This window comes from Dipodomys spectabilis, unplaced genomic scaffold (genome assembly GCF_019054845.1).
Source record: "Dipodomys spectabilis isolate Male_0828 unplaced genomic scaffold, ASM1905484v1 ptg000147l, whole genome shotgun sequence".
Classification (NCBI taxonomy): domain Eukaryota; kingdom Metazoa; phylum Chordata; class Mammalia; order Rodentia; family Heteromyidae; genus Dipodomys; species Dipodomys spectabilis.
In genome coordinates, this window is record NW_024870824.1 from 4,493,534 (window position 1) to 4,508,516 (window position 14,983).

At 37.7% G+C, this 14,983-nt stretch overlaps 1 protein-coding gene across 3 annotated transcripts in view; it reads right to left on the bottom strand.

Annotated features, from left to right (window-relative positions):
- The window catches only part of Epb41l4a (erythrocyte membrane protein band 4.1 like 4A), a 238,135-nt gene that overhangs the window by 40,223 nt on the left and 182,929 nt on the right, over window positions 1-14,983 (bottom strand). For all 3 annotated transcript variants that reach the window (XM_042692096.1, XM_042692095.1, XM_042692094.1), the window contains exon 13: window positions 2,245-2,335. In XM_042692096.1, coding sequence (XP_042548030.1) covers window positions 2,245-2,335 — 91 coding nt within the window. The remainder of the gene's footprint in view (window positions 1-2,244; window positions 2,336-14,983) is intronic.

Below are 14,983 nucleotides of genomic sequence, written 5' to 3' on the forward strand. Positions count from 1 at the left end.
TTTACTTGTTTATATCTGTGACTCATCCAAAAACAAAAAAAGGAACAAGAACTGGCTACTTAAAAAATATATTTCGCCAGCAAGTTCTTTTGGTTCTCTTCCTGGTAGCTCTATTGCTTTAAGTCAACAGATGGCAGGTCCATCAATTGTTAAAAAGCTTTCAAAACAGTTCACCTCAGGATAAGAAGCAAAAGCAACTGGTGAGCCAAGAAAAGTAGCAGAGTACGAAGGAAGCCTGGCTGCTTTTTACAACAGTGGTTCCAGACTCTCTGCTCTAGACTTGGGTCTGAACCAGTGGAACTTGGTCAGCTCTGGGCAGGTTCAGACTACCCAAACTGACCTTTTCCTAGCTTCCGCTCCACCTTGGCTTCATCCTCCTGGATCAGAATGACTTTCAAATGCTATTTCCTGACCTAGTATCATCTTTCTGTCCCAAGAATGTAAATATAACTGAGTTGTTATTTAATCCCTACAAATTGTTTTAGAAACACATAGGGGGACAGAAGAACAGACTCAGGATGGAGGTGGGGGAGGTGTGTCACTTCTCACTTCTTCAGGAAATCTTAGCTGCAGAAAAATTACTTTTCCTAATTACCTTTTCTCTGGCTTTCTGAAGGATTCTCTATATATCTGTCCTAGAACATAGCTGCAGTGGTGCTTAATAACAGTCAACAAAGTGGAGAAAGGGAAAGTAACAAGGTCATTTCAAAAACAAAGAACAATATAAAGAAATGAACTTGTATCCCAGCATATTAGAAACACCAGACACACAGACACAGAGGAATTAACATATGCATATAAACTTATAGAAATGTGTCCAGTGGATATGTTTTATATATAAAAATGTACTATCATTATAAAGGTTAAGGAAACTTCTAAAGATCAAATTCCCTACTTTGGAAATGGGGGTGGGGAGTAATAAACATAGTTGCGATTTAATACAACAGTCCATAGCGTATGTATTTCATAAATCAAAAGAGCAGAAAAAGGGAGACTGAAAAAAGAAACAGGAAGATGAAAAGTGAACTGGGAGTAAATGGAAGTTAAAGAATAATGAAAACCTGGTGGAACGTTAATTGCATTCTCTCCCTAAGCTATTTCTTCTCTGGAGCCTGTGTGGGAATTTGGCGGCCCTTCAGTGTCCATGGCAGGAAGTCACAAAGTAAAGTGAACTCCTTCTTCATATTGTATGAGGCTGAATTTCCTGGAAGATGACCCTTCTTATGTTGGATATACTATAAGCATCCCCTGTACATGCAGATAAAGCTGCCTCTACCACAACTGTGAGACCCACCGATAAATCAAAGTATCATCAAATACAAAGAAGCTGTCTGTGGTCCCCAAAAGATAATCTATAAAGAGAATCTCCTAGACAAGAAATTGTAGGCAAAAACTTAGGAAAAACATTGCAATTCTGAGAATCCATGCTTCATAAAATTATCTTGTGGAGGAATTTTAAACTATAGTTGTGAAAGTAGCTCCAGTCCAGCTGAATGAAGGCACCATTATTTATTAACAAAAGCTCCAGCAGATGATCTAAGAGGTCTTCACAGATCACATATTTCTGATTGCTTGGACTTCTTCATGATGGCTGTGAGGCAACCTCTACAGAGAAGGGCGAGCTCATGAAAGCAGCTCATTATACATCTATAATGCCGTTTCGTGAACGTAATTGGAGATGGGGGGAAAATGACTCTGACAGTGTCTTAACCGAGAACAAGGCTGATCTTTCAGGGGAGCAATTCATGTAATATATTAAGGGAAAGTTTTTCCATGGAAGTTATAGCTGGGAAACTGATGGAAAGGACCACGACAACTCTTCATACATTACAAACATAATCCCTTAGTTCTGAGGCTCAGATGCCTCTAAATGCCATAAACCCTCTCTCTGGGGCCATAGTTCAGTGCACCACTGTAATGAACCAAGTGCATTAAACATAAATATCATCTACTTTACTTCATGAGTTGACTCCAAGATAATCCACTATGTCATGCCATTTTGAAAATCACATGGAATTTTCACTTTGCTACTAATAATTCAGACTACAGATGGTCTCTGAGTTTACCATACTTTGACAGCTAGAGTGCGTTCTTTGCCAAAAGGGGTAAGCTCCTGATGGAACCCCCAGGTCAAAAGTATTTGTTGACTCTCAAAGTAGAAAGGATTCTTAACCTCACAAACAGAGATATAGCTGTATGGCAGCATGCAGTTAGTTGTATATGCCTTAGGTTAGCTATACTGACCTTTTCACTGGTGAAGGCGCGATAATTTTAGTTGTTCCTTCATTCTCTCCATTTTCCAGATTTACAGTTATCCGATTTATACTGTTTGATCCTAGTAACAAAGAGGAGAAAAGAAAGGGGGGAGAGAGAAAGGAATGGGAAGAAGGAAAACACAAAGAAGCAGGATAATTAGTGCCGCTGTGGTTATTATTATTATTATTACTACTACTAGTACTACTATTACTACTACTACTACTATTACAGGGAGTTGAGACAAGGTCTTGCCATGTAGCTCAGACTGGTCTCTAGCTTACAATCCTCCTGCCTCAGCCTCCCAAGCTTCTCAAGCACTGAGATTATAGGAATACACCACCACATTAGGACAGAATTATTATTTTAATGTGCACTGGTAGGGACTTTGCACCACATTTGATCAACTCCAAATAAATAATAGGCCACTCAATAAATCTGAGGTACACTTTCCTCAGATTTATTAATCTGGCATGTATTAAACCCTCAACGTAACAATTTCCCAGGGGTTTATCATCCTTTGAGACTCTTAAGACTCACATCAATTGACATTACCTTAGTCTGTTAAATTAAGACTTTAAGATATACAATGACCTTACTTTGAAAAATTTCTAACTATAAGTTTCTTTTTTTAAAAAAAGTATTATTTACTTTATTGTTATAATGGTGGTATACAGAGGGATTACAATTACATGAGTGAGGTAATGAGTATATTGTGTTTCCCAGACCTCAACTGAAATCAAACCAAACAAAAAAAACTTTCAAATCTGAAAACATATCAATTAATAATATGAACAGTAATATAGACCTGATTTGTATCATTCACATACAAAAAGTTTTCAAATGTGTTTTTATGAAAACATGCCTGAGTTTTTAAAAGCTTATTCCACTGATTTGCGTACATGCTAAACTGGACCAGCAGAGGGCACCCACAGCAGATAGGATGAAGGAAATAATGATGGAAACAAAGACAAATGCCTGCCCTGAAGGTCTGGATCTCTGTTCCCAGGGCAGAGGCAGATAAGCCTTTGGGAGCAAGATGTGTGGGCTCTGATGATGGCTCTTCCCCAGTGTGCATGCATCTCTCTCTATGAGGAGGCAGTTTAGGGGAACAGGAGATCAGCCTGTGTGGATGAATGATCACCACAGCTCTTCCTCAGAGCTGCTTCTCATAGGACTATGCCTGCATTCAGAGTCCTTATACCAATGCATACTCATCACTAATGAGAGTTATGAAAAAGCTCATAATATTAACAAGTGCTATCACTGATGGAGCCCTTAGTATGTTTCAGGTATTGTCCCTCAGCACTCCTCATCATGCAATCCTCATAACAATCTTAGAAAGCAAATAGCGGTATCACTTTATTTTAAAAGATATTTAGAAATGAGATTGCCTCAAGGCCCCATAGTCATGAATGGTGGGACCAGCTTTGAAACAGAGCAGTTTGGTTCCAGAGATTTAGACCCTACCCATCAAAGGAAGAATGCTTTCCCTCTGCTACCTAGGCCTCAACCATAATTAGTACAAAGTCAGACAAATCAAAGGTCACCTGGGACATAGGATCTCTTCAGAGGATAAGTGAAAGTAATGGAAAATGAGGAGAATATTCAAGTTATTGAACTAAAAGAATGCTTTCTCTCCAAGGAAACCAAGACTGATACTCAAGAGGAGCATTTGAACACCCCCAAGTTGTCAAGTCCCCCCAAAAGCAGTCTGGTAATATGTCTGGCTAACCAGTCAGGGAAGATTAACATTCATAACTGCCTTAAACAGAGAAAACAAATGGTGGCTTCAAATAAGTGCTACAAATACCATTATTTTAAGGAGTTGAACATGGATCATCTCCAAATTGTGTTCCTATTTTGGAATCCTGATCTGAAAAGTTGTATCTGAAGATATATGTGGCACTACAGGTGAGCTATAGTGGAGCCAGCACTGATAACTGAACAACATCCTGAATCTGGGAATTTCAAAGAGGCACACTAGCCAGGCACTTGTGGCTTATGCCTGAAAATCATGATTCAAAGCCAGCTTGGGCAGAAAAATTCAAGAGATTCTTATCTCCAATAAACCAGCAAAAAACCTGAAGTAGAGGTGTGACTCAAATGGTAGAGTGCCCAGCCCTTGGGCAGAAAAAGCCAAACAAGTACTCAAGGCTCTGAGTTCAAGCCCTAGTACACACACACACACACACACACACACACACACACACACACACACACACACACACTACTCCGATAAATATGACCAGGTGTGACAAATAGCACACAAGCACACACACACACACATCACTCCAATAAATATGACCAGGTGTGACAAATAGCACACAAGCAATTACTTTGCACTGTTCCATGTCAACTAAACAAGTGTAGTTATCCATGTCACCTTTTTCAGGACCACATGGCCATTAACAAAATCCCAGATTGTACACATCTATCTGGGATAGAACTGCCTTCCAGTGGAACTCTATAGGTGTGGCTCCCAGACAATGGCAAAGAGATTAATTCCCTTGTATCCCAGGCAGTAGTAAACCAAACGTTAATGTTTTTCATTATTCCTAAAAAACTTTAAACATGGCAATGTTCTTGGCAGATACAACTGATTTATAGTATAAGTTAAAGAGACCCTCATATAACAGTCTTCCCAGGCTTGGGGGAAGAGGACAGGGGCCAATGCTTAGTGTCAGCTGAAAAAGAGCTGGGAAAAAGTAACTACTATCTTAACAAAGCCCTGTGAACCAGCTGAAGAACAAACCAAGGTTTACTCCAACTTTCATCTCTGTAGACTGACAGGTCTTCTTGGAGTTTAACAACCAATCACTTTGGGCAAAGTGAAGCTGCCTGATGACTTTTACCTAGTTTCCTTCCAATCATGTCTGCCACTTTTTAATACATAGCTAGATAAATAGAATAATTTAAACAATAATTTAAACAGAAAAAAATTGAAAACAATATTTATGTATTTTCTTTAAGAACCCAATATTTGGCTATTCATAATATTCCAATCATATTTTTTGATATTCTGGATAGATGGTTTTCCAAAAGAATTTAAGAAGAAAAAGTTATATATGCATTATCTCTCTCATAGACATGGGCAAGCAGCATGGTTAAACTATGAAAATAAGTTGCTTGATCACCAGGACCAATTTACTAACATAAATATTATCAGTAATATAACCTAATTCATATTCAGAGTTGCAAACTATATCTGTGTATGGTCCATTTATGTGTACTAGAAAATCTGGTTGTATATGTTCCCCTACTGAATCCATAACTATGTGTGACTTAGAGAAAGCTGAGTTTTTTAAGCCTCACTAGGAAAACAAGACTCCTTGGGGAAAAACCACTTAGAAGCATTAACTTACTGGGAGGACTTATGACATTATCTTTATGTCTTTATGTATATGCCACAAAATGGTTTCATTTTAAAGACAAGAGAGAGAGGGGGCCAACTATTAAATTAATATAGCAGATGAGTAGCAACAGTTTCAGGTAGATACTGCTCCAGAAGATGTTTTGAGGTTAGAGAAATCTTTTCTCTCCATTCCTTTTTCATTACAACTTGTAACAGGGATACAAGAAAGAACATAGCAATACATAAATAAAATATACCTGCAATACATAAAATTAATTCAAACCTCAACTTAACCACGTCACTTCAAGAATTAAAACAGTGAGAAAGGTTTTGTTACATTTCACAAATCAACCTAGGTGAGTGCAATTCTTTATCTTTCTGATAAGGCTCAAAGGCTGTTTCCCACCTAACATACCTAAAAACATACATTTTCAAAATTATTCATAATATAGCCAAGAAAACCAATTAAATTCAAAAATGCAAAATAACGCATCTTTATTAATAAAATAAAGGACATCATCACTGTGTCCCTCCTATTAGCCCATTTAGTCAACTAAGATCTATTCTTAGGAAAGATCTGTTTCAGTTTCTAACACTTTTTCACTTGGAAAGTAAAACTCAACATGATGGTATTGTGTGTATCAAGTGTTCAGAGTAATATCTCAGCCAAAGGAAAAAAAAATTAAATCAAACACCTGGATTTGGCAGAATGAGAGACACAGGTCAGGAGGATACAAAGCCAGGTCCCACTGCTTAGAGCAGTGGTGTGCAGCCTTTGCACACCACTTTTAATCATAGCTACAGAATATCTGTGACAAAGATCCTTCATTGACATATGGCTATTACGGTTCCTAAGTAAACCTTTATGCTACTTTAGATAATATAATGGTAGCTCTAGTTTTCTTAATGAATTCAAATTAGTGAGAATTTGCCATGCCAACATGTGAGAAGAAAATTAATCAACTCAGCAAGGCTAGGATATGTCAAGAGGGCTGATTCATTTTACATACTGTTCTCATCAAAAAGACAGAGGACCTTGTCACAATGTCATACCTGGAAGGGCAAGTTTTATAGGAATTATACTTTTTTTTTAATGACACAAACTGAGCCACAGCCTATGACATATTTCTGGACTAGTAGACACTATAACTGAATCTGAACCCTCTAGCCCAGACAATGCTCAACGGCCAATTCCAGAACTCCACAGTCTTTTTGTTCTCTTTCAACAAACTATGTCCAAACGCTTGCAACCTGTGTGCATCAAATACTACACCAGGTTTCTGTCTGCTAAGGCTCTGTGTACACGAGCATCTGCATGTTAAGTCACCTGCACCTTCAGTCCAGGAACAGTGGCTGTCAGACACAGAATCAATTTCCCCAGGATCTGTTTAGCTACTTGATTTGAGGAAAATTCTTAAAAGTCATCCTGTGACATCAAGATATGATGATGAATATACATGCATTTTCAATTCCAAAAACACTTTGCCTTGAAGTAGTAGGAACCGTATAAAATTCATAACTCTATTTGACACCTGTCGACTTAAATAAAATCTTTGATGTTATTTAAATGTTGTCATGGATATTAATTTACAGAGTGTGACTAGAACATGAATGGGTAACATTAAAATGTGAGAAAACTTTATTTTGATATGTAGAAACAGAACACGACTACTGAATGAGGCAAGTTTGTGATGTATTATTGATTTCTTTGTCAAAACCCACATATGTAATTTTTTTTTGTAGTGCTGGAGATCAAACCCAGGGCCTCATGCATGGATTCTGCTACTGAGCAGCATTTCCACTTAATCATATGTCATTTTCTCTTAATATTTTTTCTTAGAAAAAGTTTTTAAACTATAATTAAGACAGATAACCACTACTGGAGGTATGGCTCAGGTGGTAGAGTGCCTGCCTATCAAGTGCAAGGCCCAGTACCATTATATAAAATTTTTTTTTTAAAGACAATCACAGCACAAAAACCCAACCAAATAATCAAAGCAAGTTATTACTAATAACAACACATTATTAGGTTTCAATAAAAGCCAGCTAATTGATTATCTAACTAGGTATAACTTATCTGAGGAAATGTACATTTAATTAGTTAAGAATAAGCTAATAAACTAGAAATGTATTTTAGCTTTATTTCTCACACTGGCAATACAAAGTCACTTTGGTTTCAGTAACTTTCAACTTAGTATATGAGGAAAAGGCAGAGAGTAGAACAAATAGGGTGCACATTATGGTCAAGCAGAAAAATAGTCAGAAGGAACCTTACATATCATCATGGACATTTTATGTCTAACAAATTATAAAACAAAACCAACTTTTAAAACATCTACTTTGGAAAATAAAAATATTTAAAGATCAAATGCCTATTCATCCCAAAGAAGTTTCCAGATCCCTGTTTCTATTTTCAAAATCCCAAGAGAGCTATTAGCAGTTAACTTCCTTACCATAAATATACAGATTGTCAAAACAATGCTTTGCTACATGTCAACTGCAAGATCAAATAAGCCATGTGGCTAAGACATTGGACGGTGGATTATGAAGATGAGGATGGGATGTGTGTGTGTGTGCTAGAAAAATACATCTACACATAAAAATCCCTTCCCAAATTGATCCACTTCCAATTCCTCTTCTCTAACCTGGCAGTCTCCAGATCACTATTAACATGATCACTGGAGGTGTGAGCTGTAGATATGGAGACATTTCTTCCTCACTCTTCTGCCCAAGCTCCAGAGGTACCACACTGCGGTGGCCACAGACACTCTGTGGGTTGCAATAGCAGGTTCAAGGGTACTTGTGAGTCTGAAAAGGCATCTATCTGCTCACTCCTCCAGGTGCTAGAGAGTAGACTCCATTCTATTCCTCTGAGCACCTAGGGGAGTAAGCAGAGGCTTTCCAGGCTCAATTGCAATTTACACCAGTGTTGGGAGGATTGCAAGGGTATAAAGTTGAGTATGCCCATCTTTCCTTCAGGCTCTCTTGGGCCTGCTGCTGTCTGTGAGGTTGGCTGGAATCAGAAAGTATCCTGAGGCACTTGGGTAATAATCGAACACATTCTGAGGGTATTCTTGAGGATAACAAGAGAACACATTACATCTTGTCCTGCTAATGCCTCCTCATTAACTCCCCTAACACCTAATAGAATCACACAATTTATATAGAAAAACTACAGACCACAATGTGTGTTTATAAGAACATTTTTCATTAAATGTAAATACTACCAGGAAATGGTGCTGTGGCTCAAGTGGTAGAGTGCTCGCCTTGAGCTAAAGAGCTGAGGTACAGCACCCAGGCCCAGAGTTCAAGCCCCATGACAGACAAAAAAAAAAAAGTAAATACTACCAAAGAACATAATTTGTACCACACAGTGGATATGTACATTTTAAAACAAAACTGCTCCATAACTGCTAAATGTGTCCAAAATAATAAAATATCATAGTAATTAAATACATGGAATGAGTGAATTTAACAACTCTTGTAATCACTTTCTCCTTTATATTTGCATGTCAACTCTACTTCCCTTGTAAAAATTTATCCTTAGCATGATTTATATGCTTGGAAGTTTAAAAACTACCTAACTTTCACTAAAATTGAAATATCAATGGTGTAACATGATTGTATAATATTTAACCAGGTTAATATAGCTATATTATCACTCAGTGTCTGATAAAAATTTCAAAATTCTCTCTCGTAGCTTCGTAAAACAATCCCCTTGTACAACAACATGCCAGGACTTACAACTTCTATTTTTTTTTTTTGGGGGGGGGGGGTAGGTCCGGTCGTGGGGCTGAACTCTGGGCCTGGGCCCTGTCCCTCAGCTCTTCAGCTCAAGGCTAGCGCTCTACCACTTGAGCCACAGTGCCACTTCCAGCTTTTTTCTTTTTGCTTATGTGGTGCTGAGGAATCGAATCCAGGGCCTCAGGCATGCAAGGCAAGCACTCTACCACTGAGCCACCTTCCCACCTCCAGAACTTACAACTTCTAATAGTACCTTAATATCTACTGACTAATCTTCCCCCATCCCTCTCTACGCTCTGCTTTCTTGCAACCACCTGAAGGTGCAGTAACCACCACACTATTCTCAACTTCAACAAAATCAGTGTTTTTAGACTCTACAGGAATAAGATCATGGGCTATTGTCTATGTCTAGCTTATCTAAAACTTAATAATCTCCAGTTCCAATCATATTGTTGCAAATGACAGGATTTTGTTATATTTTATGGACAAATAAGCATTTCATTAAGACTATGTGACACATTTTCTTTACCCATTCATTAGCTGGTGATAAAGGTTGTTCCCACTGCTTGCATTGCGAACATGGATATGCAGATGTATCTCTGACATACTGCTTTCCTTTCCGTTTAATTTATGTACTGCTTTCCTTAATGACAGTACTAATTTACATACCCACCAACAGTGCCAAGAATTCTGTTCTCCACACACAACCTCATCAGCTCTTGTTATCTTGAGTATTTTTTGTTGTTGTTGCTGTTTGTTTGTTTAGGTAGCACTCAAGTTTGAACTCAAGGTCTACTTAAGGGCTCTCTCACTTGAGCTATGCTTCTGATCCTTTATGCTTTTATTTGTCAAATAAGGTATTGCACTTCTACCCAGAACAGCCTTGGCCCTCTATCCTCTTTCACAGAAACTTTTTAGTTTGCTTTATTATTTTTGCATCAATAGTCATCAAGAATATTGGTTGATTTTTTAAATTTGTTTATTCTTATTTGGTGTGTGCTTGAACTCAGGGCCTTCCACTCTCACTTGGCTTTTTGCTCATGGTTGCTCTCTACCATTTAAGCTATACCTCCAATTCCAGCTTTTTTCTTGTTAACTGGAAATAAAAGTCTCCTGGATTTTTCTCTTGGATTTTTCCTATTGTTTCCTGTGCTTTTAGAGTCTTATCAAAAAAAGGGGGCCCATTCCACTGATTTGAAGCATTTCACTTATATTTTCTTCTAGTACTTTCATTGTTTTATGTCTTTACTACATTTCAATTTGTTTTTCAACAAGTAAGAGATAGGTAGGGGTCTAACTTCATTTTTCTGTATGTAGCTATCCAATTTTCCCACCACTATTTGCTGAAAAGATTGTCATTTCTCCAATATGTGTTCCTAGCACTTTTGTGAAGAAAAATCAGTTTATGATAAATGCATGGGTTTAGTTCTAGGCTCTATTCTATTCCACTAATCTGTGTGTCTGCTTTATACCAATAGAATGCTGGGACTTGCTTTGTTTTGTTTTTTTGTTTTGTTTTTCCTTCTTTCCTTCCCTCCCTCCCTCTCTTCTCCTTTCTTCCTTCCTTCCTGCCCTCCCTCTTGCAGTGTTGGGGATTGGACCCAGGGCTTCAAGGACAGATGTTGCATTATAGTATGTTTTAAATTCAGATATGTTCTTTATGCTCAAGATGGCTTTGGTAAAAGGGAGGGGTGTTTGAGGGCAGTAATTCTATATGACTTTTAAGATTTTTCCCCCTAGTTTTAGTTTAGAATATCATTGATATTTTGCTAAGGACTGTACTAAATCTACCAACTTTGCTATAATAATATATCATCCAAATCTCTTAAGGTTTAAATGGTATATTTTAGTAGCATTGATTCTTCCAATCCATGAACCTAGATGTTTTTCCTTTTTAATCTTCATTTCTTCCTTTACTGGTTTCTAATTTATGTTTTAGAGATATTTCACCTTTTTGGTTAAATTGATTCCTTGGTAACTTTCTTTTTTAGCTACTATAAATGAGACTGCTTAACTTCTTTTCCAACTTGAATCACTTTATTTATTCTCTTACCTGACTTCTCTGGCTAGGACTTCCAGTACTAGTTTAGATAAAAATGGTGAAAGTGAGAAAACTTGTTTTATTGTAGATCTTAAAGAAAAAATCAGTTTTCTCCTAGCCAGTATAATGTTAGTTGTTGTTATAAATGGACTAGATTATGTTGATACATTTTTCTTTTTTTTTTTCTTTTCTTTTTTTTTGGGTCCGGTCGTGGGGCCTGAACTCTGGGCCTGGGCACTGTCCCTCAGCTCTTCAGCTCAAGGCTAGTGCTCTACCACTTGAGCCACAGCGCCACTTCCGGCTTTTTTCTTTTTGCTTATGTGGTGCTGAGGAATCGAACCTAAGGCCTCATGCATGCAAGGCAAGCTCTCTACTACTGAGCCACCTTCCCAGCCCCATATGTTGATACATTTTTCTATATCTCATTTGTTCAAGACTTTTGTCATGAAGTAATGTTGGAAAGGTGATAAATAACTTTTCTGATAACATAGTTTTTTAAATTCATTCCATTGTTATCCATGTATCATGCTCATTGATTTTCGCACATTGAACCATCTCTGGGATGAATCCACTTTATAATTGTGAGTAATATTTTTAAATATGTTTGTTAGATCTGATTGGTTAGTATGTACTCTATTATTTTTGCAACAATAGTCATCAAGAATATTGGTTGACTTTTTTTAAATTTGTTTATTCTTATTTTGTGTGTGCTTGAACTCAGGGCCTTCCACTGTTACTTGGCTTTGTGCTCATGGTTGCACTCTACCATTTGAGCTATACCTCCAATTCCAGCTTTTTTCTTGTTAACTGGAAATAAAAGTCTCCTGGATTTTTCTCTTGGGCTGGTTTCAAACTTTGATCCACAGATCTCAGTCACTTGAGTATCTAGAATTATAAGATTGAGTGAGAACCAGCACCCAGGACCAGTCCTGTTTTTTTGCTATTTTTTTGTGTTTTATACTTTTATACACTTTTTTAATTTGTTGAGTAAGAATATATATATATATATATATATATATATATATATATATATATATCCACAAAAGGCAAGAATTAGATTTAAAGAAAAATATTTGTGTTCCAATACTCAAAACCACTTACTAGGTACTTAGGCTTAGGCAAAGAATTTGTTTGTGCAGGACAATGGTGGCTCATGCCGGTAATTCTAGCCACTCAGGAGGCTGAGATCTAAGGATTACAGTGCAAAGTCAGCCCAGGTAGGAAAGTCTATGTGACTTTTATCTCCAAGTAAACATCAGAAAACAAGAAGTGGGCTGGGCACCAGTGGCTCATGCCTGTAATCCTAGCTACTCAGGAGGCTGAGATCTGAGGATCACAGTTCAAAGCCAGCCCAGGCAAGAAAGTCTGTGAGACTCTTGTCTCCAATAAACCACTAGAAAACCGGAAGTGGTGCTGTGGCTCATGCGGTAGAGCGCTCACCTTAAGCTGAAGAGCTGAGGGACAGCGCCCAGGTCCAGAGTTCAAGCCCCACAACCAACAACAACAACAAAAAAAGAAGTGGCACTGTAAGTCAAGTGGTAGAACACTAGCCTTGAACAAAAAAGCTCAGGGACAGTACCCAGGCTCTAATTTCAAGCTCCATGACTAACAAAAAAAGAATTTACAGATGGAATGTAGAGAACTTTTCTGCCCTCACTGGCTGCCAGATTTTAGCCTTCTTAATAATTAGGGTAATAGGTGTGAGTTCCCAGAACCTAGCTTCTGAGTGAAAGCTTTTTTTTAATCACTCTATCATATTTCTCTTTGATAAAATATGGAAACAAATTGTCTCCCTTTCCATTACTATAAAGCTCTAAATGCTAAAAATTACTTCTGAACTAAATTGTTATACATGGCAGTAATATATTATTAGCCTGCCATCCTAATGTTGACAAAATAAGCAGGATACATAGAAAGTAAGGTATTGATTGGAAAGCAGATAAGAAAGGTAGTTGTATTTCCTTAATGATGAAGTATATCTACTCAAGAATGGTGTTTTGTTTCATTTTGTTTTGTTTGACTAGAATGACCATTTAAGAGCAACAATTCTATTTATTTTTATTTTAATAGATTTTCAGTCTTGACCATAAATAAATAAAAATGAATGCAAAGTGTTCTATTCTGAGGATGTCATCAATGTTCCAAAAGATTTCTAAGAGTTGTCTAGCAGTAATATTATTCAAAATCATTTTGACTGATATCAGATGATAAATTCATTAAATCCTCCTTCAATTTTGTTATAAATCAAGATGGAAAAAAAACAACAAACACAAAAGCAGTATAATAAAATTAAAAATCCAGGGAAGGTCTGCTTTCTTTTGTAAACTGTGCTAAGTTCTGCTGCAAAAGGGCAGGTTAGAGACAAGAACTAACTTGTTAGTACCACAAGTAGATTTCTTTTAGAAAAGAGTAAAAGTTCATTCAGTCAAAACCATCTGTGTCCACACACCTCTTAGAAAGCCTCCAAAATCTCCCACTCTACCTGACTGAGTTCAGGACACAAGACTCCAAAATACAGTTCTTTGGCATCTGACCCAATAGCAGAAACCAGAATAGCTCTCCCCCTCCCTCCTCACCACCCCACACACTGATCTTCCTATGAAACCAGTCATAAATCCAAGCAAAGTTGCTCTCTGATCTTCTCCCGCTTTCTTCCCCTTAAGACCCCAGTTTGTTACAATTCCATCCCACCCTCTGTCCTCTAACCATACTACTGCATGACTATCCATAAACATACAGAGTCATCCCCTGTTTCTCTGAGTCTTCATTTATGAAAACACTTCTATTAAGCAAATTTGAATGCTTCATCTGTCCTTTGTTATACAGGCCCAGTATGAACATAGAGATGAGTGAGGGAAAACATTGCTATTCTCTTCTATATACTCCACTTTGGGAGCTGCAGACCCCTGCTTGAAATCTATTAGGCTCATCCCTCTGCCCTTCAAAACCACAAATTTCCTAGAGCCCTATGAAATCATCCTGAACTATTTTAGTTCCACTCCATCACCCTTGCCTGTATTGCCTGCACTGAATTCCACCTTTAACTAATCTAGTCTTGCAAAGTGCCTTAGTATATAAAGCCAACAATCATGCATGCCTAGAACTGCTTCTCAGCTATGTCAATTGATTGTGTGATTTTGGGTAAGTTTTTTTTTTTTTTTGTTGGGTCCGGTCGTGGGGCCTGAACTCTGGGCCTGGGTGCTGTCCCTCAGCTCTTCAGCTCAAGGCTAGCACTCTACCACTTGAGCCACAGTGCCACTTCCGGCTTTTTTCTTATGTGGTGCTGAGGAATCGAACCCAGGGCCTCAAGCATGCAAGGCAAGTGCTCTACCACTGAGCCACCTTCCCAGCCCCATTGGGCAAGTTTTTAAACTCCTCTTGGCTTCAGTTTTCTCATCTGGAATATGAGAACACCTCTAACTATTTCTGTAGAGAACAAGAGGATTTAAATAGACAATTTATAGTGAGGTCTTTTCATAATATTCAATAAAGGCTAGTAAGTCTGTGTTATCTTTATATAACTAAGCTCCTATAGGTTAGAGGTTGAGTTCCATTCAATTTTTTGTGCTCCATAAAATAGTCTTTTCCCA